The 12,207-nt window shown below is 39.5% G+C and overlaps 1 protein-coding gene across 1 annotated transcript in view; it reads left to right on the forward strand.

Moving 5' to 3' along the window:
* Positions 1 to 12,207, forward strand: part of LOC126299603 (uncharacterized) — a 120,013-nt gene that overhangs the window by 11,847 nt on the left and 95,959 nt on the right. Inside the window, exon 3 of the mRNA XM_049991630.1 lies at positions 4,122 to 4,397. Coding sequence (XP_049847587.1) covers positions 4,122 to 4,397 — 276 coding nt within the window. The remainder of the gene's footprint in view (positions 1 to 4,121; positions 4,398 to 12,207) is intronic.

Consider the following 12,207-nt stretch of genomic DNA (forward strand, 5'->3'; position numbering starts at 1 on the left):
TTAGGTACACAGCACCTGTATGTAGATTGTAGAAAAGTCACATGCTTGGGACCCTTTTTGATTAAAAGCTGACCTAGCTGTCCCATATTTGCCACCCAAAGACTACCTGCATGCAGAAACTTAATGCTCTCTGCTACCTTGCTAAACATCTTTGGTGCAGATTTTTCTACTCTTATCCATATTTACTAGGGTGTGGTTTTGTTCCATCTGGACTATGATTGCCAGGTATATGGCTTGGCAGCTCCTTGAGCTTTAAAACAGTTAGACCCAGTCAACCATCATGGCATGTCTGATCCTCCGGTGCCTTTCAGGCTAGTCTTGTAGTAGACAGTCTCCTTTGCTGAAGTGGGTATCTTCCCTCTTCAGATTCGACAGTACCAGCTCTTGGTCTCCTAAGCAATTGCCATTCAAAAATTTCTTTACCATCCCACTTTACATGTGAGGGGTGTCTTCATCCTGATTCCCACCCTCGGGTGGTACAACCAGTTGGAATATCACTTGCTTCCCTCCGTTGAGACCTCTATCTCCCCTTGCTGGACTGTGCTCCCTATGTTTTCATGTGTGCACGTGTCTCTCCCCCCCCCCCCCCCCCCCCCCACCACCACCACCCTACAGGTGTGTCCTTCCAGCCACTGCAGTGGCTTGAAGTGACTCAGCCTGGTCTAAAATGAGATAGTGTATGCTGATAAATGGATTCCTTTTGTTGCACATTTTAGTGGAGTTATTTTAGCATTTGACAGGGGCAGCTGCCAGATTACCACCTGGTCTGTTCTCTATTCCTTGAGTGTGTACATTTTACACTATTATTTGTTGTTTGAACCCTCTTCTGATTAAGGGAATATATTTTAATGTCTGGTTCATTTGATGACTGGTCTGCCAGCTATAGTATCTTGATCTATGTTGTTTCATCCATGCTGGATCTTGGAAACTCTGCAGCCATCAGTGATTGTTATTGAATAATACAGCCAACCACAAATACTTTTAAATTGCTTCTATTTCTGAGCCATAACTGGTTTTGGGCATTCATGCCCATCTTCAGATTGCTAACATTAATGTAACTGGAAATGTTTGTCAAATGATTATGGGTATGAATGCCTGAAACTGGTTATGGTTCTGAAGTAAAAACATTTTAAAAGTATTTGCGACAGACTGCATTGCTCACTGACCATCTCAATCTATTATTTTTGACTAACTTTGTTTTATTTTACGGTTTAAAAAGTGACTGATAAACTAATTTAAATTTTTGATGAATGAAAAGTGCTATGTGAGATGAAGGCCTTGTAAGCCAAAAATTAACACAATAAATTAGTACTGCAGAACAAAAGCAAACTAGTACTTTTAGTGTATTTTGATATTGTTCTACCAAGAAGCAACAGAATATTCAGTTAACATTATTTTTTTTGTTGAATTCAAAAGTAGGGTAGAATGTAAATAGGTGAGAGAAAATTATTCAAGTTAATTCTGTCTTTGAAATCTTAAGTTTTAGAACTTGTGGCTGCCTGTGCCTCTGATTATTTTAACAATTATCAGGCCTCTGATAATTGACATTTATTTTAGTAGCAGTCTTTATCTTTAATCCTTATTTTGCCAGCAAAAGGAAAGCTGTAGTAGTATTCATTACTCCCTTGTATGAAACATGGACTTTTGTTGTGAAGAGGCTTGTAAGGGTGCTGTTTGCGAGACGTGGACCATTGATTGCCACAGCTACTCACTTCTAAAATGTTCTAGACAGTTTTACTTTGCATGAACTGCAGCTTTTTCTGAGTGTCAACAAAAGGTTCTGGACTTTTTATGGAGGAAGAGTCCCTGATGGGACCTTGTCCAAGGCAGAAAAGTCATCTATATGTGTGCAGTGGTAATTAATGGGCAGAAATGATTTCAGTGAATAATTATTAAGTGTTGAAGACTGTGACATGACACAGTAATTTTTGAGAATATAGATTGCATTGTTATGGTAGCTTTAAGGGGGACATTCAGTAAGTAATTCAACACTTTTTTTCCTAAAGGATAGTTTCATTCAGAATTCCAATTCATCATATTATTCCCCATTCTTTTGGTTACAAAATTTTTATCTTCATTCAGTGCAACCGACTTGCGCCACCATACTGATAGGGCCTGTGTGCCATATGGTACCACTCTACTGGCTGATGTATCTGAGCCATCGTCTTGCTGTATCAGTAACCTCCCCATCAAGTATTGCTTCCCATGCAGTGCTTCCTCCATTGGGCCAGACAGATGGAAGTAAAAAAGTGAGAGATCCAGGCTGTAGAGTGGATGAGGAAGACTAGTCCAATGACATTTTGTGAGCTGCTCTTCATTATGCAGACTTGAGGCTTTGCAGTGTCAAGGTGAAGGAAAAGATTGCATTTTTCTGGTGATGAACATGTTGAATTAGTTTCTTCAATTTCCTGAGTGTAGCACTATAAACTCCAGAGTTGGTTATTGCACCATGAGGGAGGACATCAGAATAACCCCTTCAGAGTCCTGGAAGACGGTTGTCATGACCTTACTGGTTAAGAGTATAGCTTTGAGCTTTTTCTTCGGAAGGGAGGTGGTGTGGCGTGGCACCACCCTATGAATTGCAGTTTTGTTTCAGGTGCGAAGTTATGAACCCATGTTTCATTGCTTGTAATGATGTTAAACAAAAAAATTGTCAGCCTTGTAACGATCAGCCAATTCCATGCTGATGGTCCTTTGTTACTCTTTATGGTCTGTTAGGTGGCGAGGAACCCAGCGTGCGCACACCTTTGAGTACCCCAAATGGCGGACAAATGTGTCGGCATTACCAGCAGAGACTTCCAGTTGTGCATTGAGGCGTTTGATTCACCTCAAATGTGTGTCCCCATGTTCCAACATTGCTGAGGTCACAACTGTGTGCAGCTGTCTGGCATGTGGGAGATTGGATGGTTTGTGTGATCTGGTTGCAATGATGATACATACCTTGCCCAATGACACACCGTGTTTTTCTTCACTGCCAGGTCTCTGTAGACATTCTGCAAGCACCGACGAATATCTGCTTGGAACCATTTCCATCAGAACTTCATGAAACTATAGAGACTGAAGTGGAAATTTTCCACAGTGTCCCACAACAAATTCCACATTTTTTCAACCAAAATTGGCTGAGAAAAAATGTGTTGCATTACTTATTGAAACTCCTTGTATTACCCTCAAGAATTTTTACAGTATAGCGAACATTTTATGAATTGCTCTAAGTAGCTGTTATATAAATGTGAAGTATGTTACCTTCTGTTACATCAGCCAGTGAGTTATAAACCTCCCTCCTTTTGACTCCCTTTCCTATTACGAAGCAGAAATCATGTTAATTGTCCATATTACATAACCTATTTCATGTAAATTTTGTGAGGGCTTTCCTTATAAATTGTTTTAAATTAAATTACATTAAACTACTACTTTCAATATAATGTAAGCTCCTGAACAGACATGATTAAAAATGTCATTTTATCATTCTGAAGATCGTTGGTAGACCCCCTTCAGAGGCGCATATTCATGATCACCAGCAGAAATGAAAAAAGGGGGCGAGGGGGGACGTTCATGATCAGAACAGTCGGTCAAAGTGATAATTAATCTGATTAACTGAATATACTTTCATTCTTTGATGTTATACTTTTTTTCCACATGTCTGCAAGAATAAATGGTTCTTAGTTGATAAACTGCATGCTTTCAACCTAAAGTTAAAGCTTCTCTGCTGTTACTCATTTTTTCAGAAGGTGTACCAAATATGTATTTAACTGTGATTGCTACTATGGTAAGTAGAATTTAGGTTTTATTGTTTTATAATGAGGACTCCAGTTTTTACCTGGTTCAGCAATTGCGTGTTTCTCCTCCACATGAATTGCCCAACTCATTCCAGTCAAAGGCTGAAATGGAATACTCAAATATTATTTCTTATGTATTTGATATAAATAGATGGGCAGTATTTGCTTGCTGATAACTTAATATTTAGAAACATTATTTACTTTAGTTTGGTGATTATTTTATTTATTTTTTTTTGTTTTCATTATGACTCGAAAGTTCAGATAATATAAAACTCTTTAAACTGTAAATTTCATTAAACTTTGATGTTACATACTACCTTGTTACCCATTTATGATCTTTTTCAGCCACTAGCAACAGAAGTTACTTGTTCATCAGTATTGAGTGTGGTTGAGCCACAAACACCTAATGAAGAAAGTGGGAATTTTTCATACAAGAATAATGGTGAAAAACTTGAAAATGAATTAGTAATGTTACAAAGTGAGAATTGTGCTCATGCTACCTTAATTCCTGAAAGCATTCTAAGATCTGTTGACCAATCTACCACAGACTCAGAAAAGCCAACAGAAGAGAAACCTACAAAAGAGCAGCAGCAGCATGTTTATGAGACACTGAAAAATACAGTAAGCACTAGTGTAACTATGTAAAACATTTATTTCATCATACTGACGTATTATTTTTGTGTGTTGGTTTAACATTGTGATTACTGACTTTTTCCATATTTCATTGCAATTTCCCTACCAACAGCAGGTATACAAAAATTTCACAGGTGGTTAGTGGCTCTCGCATGAATTTCTGAATCATATTATCTACCTGTGCATAAACTATTCTTCCATTGTTCCTTCTTTCTCCATTCTACTGCTGTACTACTATATTATCCTGGAGCACTTTTCTATTGGACTGCTTCTTGCATAGTTTTTCTTCCACTTCCTATAACCTACAGTGTAGCCAAGGAGCCAGCCATGTCTCCTGCTTTCAGCCCCCCCCCCCCCCAAACATATGTAATTGGCATATACAATTAAAAATAGTAGTCCTCTCCATTACATTGTAGAAAATCTGTATAAGTGAAGAAAATTGAATGTGCTATACAATGTTTATACAATAATTAGTGGTTATGAATTTCATCAGTTCTTAAAAAATCATACATGTGTAACGGTGAGTAAAAAACTTGTCAAAAAATGAATGTTGGTACCTGGGTACAAGGTAATCAAGCTATTTTCTGACCTGTTAACAACCACAAATTACAAATCAAAAGATTTTGAGAGATATTTTCTTTGTACTCACCCAGAAAAATGTAAAAATTGATAAACTTTGAGAGTTAAATTGAAAACTGTGAAGTATGGTGAAAGGTGTTTGAATCTAACATCTTGGGTATGTGTTTCCTTCTCGTGATGATAGAAACGGGAGTGAAAAAATGAATTTACTTCACCAATTGACGTTAAAAACTATAAAGTCGTCTTAGTGAATTTCTGTATACTATGTAACATGTAAATTCAGAAGAACGCTTAGGTGCTGCAGTTTTACTTCATGGGGCTATAAATTTATCATGTAGAAATGCCAAAAACTTGAAATCAGAGAACATAAAATTGAAGTACCAGTGTACTGTACTGTACTGTACTGTACTGTACTGTACTGTACTGACTGCCAGTCAAGCTCCAGCTCTCAGCTGTGATGAGAGTACGTCTGGAGAGCAGCAAGTTAAGTGTTTATCCTTTGCTGTGTTTTCAACGTAATATATTTATTAAATTCCATGCATGTTTCTCTGTCCAAGAGAGTTAGTCTCGCATTTTTGTAAGTAAATTCATGCAGTTGTTAGTGCAATTGTTGCTCACATAGCTCTTTAATGCATCATCGTCCTTTGGTGACACATCTGTAGGGTAACAAGTCACATATCTAGGATTGTATCCTTTTATGGTTAACTTCTCCAGTTAGTCTTACTAAGCTGGGTATGATGTGCACATGCTGTGTGCAGATGCAGGAGGAGCTGTCTGCAGTTCAAACAGCTGGACATGCTGTTGGCTACAGTCGGTCACCTTCAGGCTGCTACCTCAGGGTGTAGGAGGGGCAGAGAATCGGGTTGCATCGCAAGGGACACCTGAGGTGTCAGTTGTTTTATCCATGGGGCTCTGCAGCTAGCTCAGTAGCCCACACACAATGGAAATATCTTATACCTTGTAGCTACAGATAGGCCAGACCTTATCAACAGTGTCAGTGTAGAAACAGGGTTTAACGATCATGTCATTATAGCAACTATGATTATGAAAGTTAATAAATCAGTCAAGAAGGTTAGGACAGTGTTTCTGCTAGATAGAGCAGATAAGCAGTTACTAGTATCTCACTTACTAAGTGAATTGGCATCACTTAGTTCCAGTAACATGGATGTAGAGGAATTATGGGCAAAGTTGAAGCAGATTTTCACTCATGGTCTGGAGAGTTATGTGCCCAGTAAGTGGGATAAAGGATGGAAAAGAACCACCATGGTTTAACAACAAAATTCAGCGAATGCTGAGGAAGCAGAGACTGTTGTGTTCTAGGTTCCAAAGGGATGCATAAATGATGACAAGCAAAGGTTAATAGAGATCTGTGAAAAGATCTATGCGCGAAGCATACAACTATTACCACTGACACACCTTAGCGAAAGATCTGTCTGAGAACCTGAGAAAATTCAGGTCATATGTAAAATTGCTAAGCAGGTCTAAGGCTTCCATTCAGTCCATTCTTCACCAGTCGGGTGTGGCAGTTGAAGATAGCAAAACAAAAGCCAAAGTTTTAAATTTCATGTTCAAGAAATCATTCTCACAGGAGAACTGTAAAAACATACTGTCATTTGGTCACTGTACAGACTCCCGTGTGGATGACATAGTAATAAGCATCCCTGACAAAGAGAAACAACTGAAAGATTTGAAAACAAATAAATCACCAGGTCTGTATGGAATCCCAATTCGATTTCATAAAGAGTAACCTACAGCATTGGCCCCTTACCTAGCTTGCATTTGTCGAGAATCTGTCACCCAGCATAAAGTCCCAAACAACTGGAAAAAATGCACGTGACTCGAGTATATAAGAAAGGTAAAAGAAAGGATCCGCAAAATTACAGACCAATATACCTAACTTCTGTTTGCTGCTGAATCCTTCAACATATTCTCAGTTCAAATACAATACTCTCTCTTGAGACTAAGCAGCTTCTGTCCATGAATCAGTGTGGATTTAGAGAGCATTGTTTGTGCAAAACTCAGCTTGCCCTTTCCTCACATGATATACTGAGAAGTATGGACGAAGAGTAACAGGCTGGTTCCATATTTCTAGGGTCTTGGAAAGCATTTGACCCTGCGCCCCATTGCAGGCTGTTAACTGAGGTACAAGCATGTGAAATAAGTTCACAAATAGGTGAGTGGGTTGTTTGCTGATGATGTGGTGCACAGTGAGGTGTCAAAGTTGATTGACTGCTGGAAGATAAAAGATGACTTTGACAAAATTTCCAGTTGTTGTTATGAATGACAGCTAACCCTAAATGTGTAAAAATGTAAGTTAATGCGGGTGATTAGGAAGAACCAGCTGTAATGTTCAGACAGTATTACTAGCATCCAGCTTGACACAGTCAAGTCGTTTAAATATTGGGGTGTAATGTTGCAAAGTGATATGAGGTGGAAGGAGCATGTGAGAACTGTGGTAGGGAAGCCAAACGGTCAACTTTGGTGTATTGGTAGAATTTTAAGATAGTGGTTCACCTGTAAAGGAGATTGCATATAGGATGCTGTTGCAATCTATTCTTGAGTGCTGCTAAAGTGTTTGGGACCTGTACAAGGTCCGATTGGAGGAAGACATTGAAGCAGTTCAGAGGTGGGCTGCTAGATTTGTTACCAATAGGTTCAAACACCACCTAAGTGTTATGGAGATGCTTCAGGGACTCAAATGGGAATCTCTGGGTAGAAGGTGACATTCTTTTCGAGAAATAATATTGAGAAAATTTAGAGAACTGGCATTTGAAGCTGACTGCCAAACGATTCTACTGCCCCCACCATACATCTTGCGTAATGACCAAGAAGATAAGATACAAGAAATTAGGGCTCATATGGAAGTGAACAGGTCATTTTTCCCTTGCTGTATTTGCGATTGGATCAGGAGGGGAAATGACAAGTAGTAATAGAGGTTACCCTCTGACATACAACGTACGGTGGCTTGTGGTGTATCTGTGTAAATGTAGATGTAGAAAGAGAATCACTAGTAAATTCATTATTATTTTCCCCCTTTAGTTAGAGATGCTACAGTGTGATGGATTTCATTCTGCACCTATATGCACTCTGCAGTAACTTCGCTAGCAGAATACAAATTTTTGCGATTTATTTTCGCACGAAGTCCATATACTTGTAGATTCACATGTCACACTCCCACATCCAGTAAATCAGATCCATTATTGCCCCCAAACTGGCTATACAACACCAATATTTCCTTAACTCTGACTTGGCTGTAACAATTGAGTTTATGTTTATATCTGATTAAAAAGTCAACATTTATTATGTTCATAATAAGAAAGCGATGTTCAAATTCTTGTCTTTGCAGTTCTTAAGGTAAACAATGCTTGATATCACTATTGATGATAGTTTATTTTTGTGTCTGATGAAAGGAGCTTCTGCTGATGCATTATGCAGTGTCTACAGGATGAGAACTCTTTAATATTGTCGTTAAAACATTTTTTTGGGGGGGGGGGGGGTGTTTCTCACTCCCCACAGTGACACAATTCATTTCTTGCTAATTACTCGTCAAAACTCCTTGCTCCTACATAATTGCATCCTGCGCCTTTGGAAGCTGGTCTGAGGCAGGAGCTTTGTGCTGTAACAGCCGAGCATATGCAGCAGAGGAACAATTTTGGAAGGAGCTATTATAAATTTCCAGCTCTTTTGTTACTTTTCCCTGTAGTTCTTGCTTAAGAATCACACATTCCTGGTAGGCATCTAATTTTAATTTCCTATCAAATCTTGAGTTGAGACTGGCAACTTTTTATCTCAAAAGTGTATCAAAAATTTATACTTGTTTAGTTACCTATTCTTTGACAATAATAATATCACTGCATGTATCAGACATTTATCTCTGTGAACTAGATACTGACACTGACACTTTAGATTCATAATATGACAGCTCATTAGTGGCTTACAGCAACAGTTTGATCAGTCTTCAGAACTAGTGCTTTCTAATTTTTTGAGGTCATTTCCTCCCCAACAATATAGTCGATTATGTATGACCATCTTATTCAGTACCTCAGTTCGCAAATTTTTTTCTGTAATTCTGAAACTTGCTCGTCGTTCACTTTAACAGCTGGAGGTTGGGCCTACTGGATTGCTTTCTGTCCTTGCCAGCTGTTTTCTTGCAGCTGTGTCAAGCAGCTGCAGGAAGAAATACCTAGCTTGGCTGATGGTGCTGCACAATGTGGCATCTATTTTCTTACAGCTATGCCAAGCATCTGCAGGAAGAAACACGTATCTTTGCTGATTGATACTGCACAGTGTGGTGTGGAATAGTGATGTCATTGCATTGTAGTGGCAGTGGTGTCTGACCTGCAGCCAAAACAACTGTTCCACTTCAGCTAGCAAGTTGCCTCTAGTGCAATACACAATGGCCATCTGCTGCAGGTCTGCTACCTGCTGGTGCGGGTCTGTGAACAGTGTGCAAACTGCCCAGTGTCACAGGTGCTGAATTGCTCATCTGAATTGCTCAATTAGGGGTCTCCCGGCAGTGTGCCAGAAAATGTCACCATGATGTGAATGCACCTCACTGTGGAATAGCTGTCGGTCCCTCCCCTCCAAAATCTTCTTAACAACCAGTGTCTTCCAGTCTGTTCACCATCATACTGGATCTTCTAGAGTGGTAGAGTGCTGACTCTGCTCACTGTCCATTTTTATTTTTATACGAGTGTCAAGCTCCTTCTCTAAGTGGTTTATTAAATCGAGCAAATTTCCCAACCAGTGCACCACTTGTAATGTACCCACTCCTTCTCCAATGTTGAGATGCCTCACATGCAACAGGCACACATCACTTTCAGTGGCAGAATGATTTACACAAGGGTTTAATATTAATTTCAGTGTATTAAAGATTTTAGTACAACATAATCAAGGGGCACTTAAATCATACAGGTCACAAAAAATACGAAAAAATGGTGTGACAGTGCATAGCCGCCTGTCCTATTGGTGACGTTGCTCTCCACCACTCAACAGGCAGCTGCTGTCCATCTGAAGGTAGGCTGTCGTGCAAGTGGTGTGCTAACACACATCCAGAGACACTGCCCCATTTCCAGTTTGCCAACTTTTCAGGTTCCAACCTGATAAGTTTCACTGTTATATGGTTTTGAACAGAAATGTGTCAAAGGAAGTGTTCAACTTACCAGGTTTTTCAATGCAATCAGTAGTATAACATTCATGGGAGGAAGAATGTGCAGTGTGACATGCTCATGGACATTGTGTCTTACTTCTGTAAGACTGACATATCCCTGAAATTCTTAAGAGTGCTTGTTATGAATGAAACTAGATCGATTACTGTAATATTTTAAGCCATATTTCTGTATATATGGCCATTTCTTGCTGACAGAGCATATTTTAGTAAGTAAATGGTCATATTCGTAATATTTGTGCTCACTAAAGGACTTTTCTTATGAAATTTCTTTCTTCCATGTTACATTTTGCAGAATTGCGTTTCTCCCTTTGTTTCCTGAAAAATAGCAAATATCTACCTTCCTCCCACATTTTGTTTGACTAAACAATATGGAGTTGGTAGTCTATGAGCAAGTAATTAAGCCATTCTGGACTCTGGACTGCAGACAAGTCTCTCAATGTGTTATTCAATCTTGTTGAAGTCCAAAATAGGAGTAGTAGAGTCCAGTAAAAAGGCTTAAAGTAAAATTTGCAAGTGTGATTCAAATAAAAACCTTAAAGGTTCCCTTAAATTTTGAAAAGTGTGAGAGTGGGTAGGTGGCAGTAGTGTTCCTTGAGGTTAAGGAAGTGACAGGCAGAGTGATGCTATAACGCAGAGGAAGGCAGCTGCATCCACAACAAGATGTCTGCCCCACTGTTAATTTGCACCACGATTGAACGAGGATCTGTGATGTGTTTTTTGTGTAGTGAAGGTGTCGAACCAATTGAAATTCGTCCCAGAGTGACAGCGCAGTATGGTGATTTGTGTTTGTCATTTCAGCAAGTGTACGAGTGGTGTAGGAAGTTTAAAAGTGGTATAACTGTATGTGGAGGATGCCCTAAGACCAGGGCAGGCTCACTGCGTAATGACAGATAAGAACATTGTGTTAGTGGAGGAGCATGTAAAGGAGAACAGACGTGTAACTCTTAATGAAATAATTGTAAGTTTGAATATTAGTATTGATTCAGTGTAGAGTATTGTACACAATATACTGCAGTTCAATAAGGTGTCTGCGATACGGGCTCCACATCAGTTGACTGCCAAATTGAAAAACTGTGACATCAATGTCGATGAAGGACTTTTGCATCATTTCCACATAGAAGGTGATGCATTTCTGGAAAAAATTGTTGCAGGTGATGAGACGTGGGTTCACTGTCACCAACCAGAAACAAAAAGGTCATACAAGGAATGACACCACAGCTCATCACTGAAGCAAAAAGAATTCTGCACTCACCTTTCTGGTGGAAAGTTTCTGCTCATTCTTTTCTGGGATGCAAATGAAGTAATTTTGGAGCACTACATGGATAGTGGAGTGACGGTAACCAGTACTTCTAATTCAGAAATACTGAAAAATTAACTTCACTCTGCAGTCAGGAGCAAATGAGTCTTCTGATTTAAGGAGTATTGCTGCAGCATGTCAGTGCCTGACTGTGTACAGCCCGTATGACTGTTGGGACTATTAAGGAAATTAAATTTGAATGGCTGGTACAGCCTCCTTATTCACCAGACCTCACTCCTCGTGATATTCATCTGTTAGGTGCACACAAAGGAGCAATGGGAGGCAGAAATTTCAGAAGTGATGAAGAGGTGAAAACTGCAGTGCACAACTGGCTACACACACAACTAAAAGAATTCTTTCATTGAGGTACCTATTTACTTCTGAAGCAGTGGAAACCTGCTCTGAGCATCGAAAAATTGACATGTAAGTTTTTTGTTCAGTGTTACAATTAAAAGTACTGTAGCTCTTTTAAGGTTTTCATTTGAATTGCCCTCATATAACAGTTCATGTCTCAGCAGGATGGGAAAGTATTATCGACTTACGGTAAAATATTGTATCGCAAGCTGTGTCCCCCCATGAACTGTGGACTTTGGTGTTGGTGGGGAGGCTTGCGAGCCTCAGCAATAGAGCCATACCGTAGGTGCAACCACAACAGAGGGGTGTGTGTTGAGAGGCCATATGAATGTGTGGTTCCTGAAGAGGGGCAGCAGCCTTTTCAGTAGTTGCAGGGCCAACAGTCTGGATGATTGACC

The sequence above is a fragment of the Schistocerca gregaria genome, chromosome X, assembly GCF_023897955.1.
Source record: "Schistocerca gregaria isolate iqSchGreg1 chromosome X, iqSchGreg1.2, whole genome shotgun sequence".
NCBI lineage: Eukaryota > Metazoa > Arthropoda > Insecta > Orthoptera > Acrididae > Schistocerca > Schistocerca gregaria.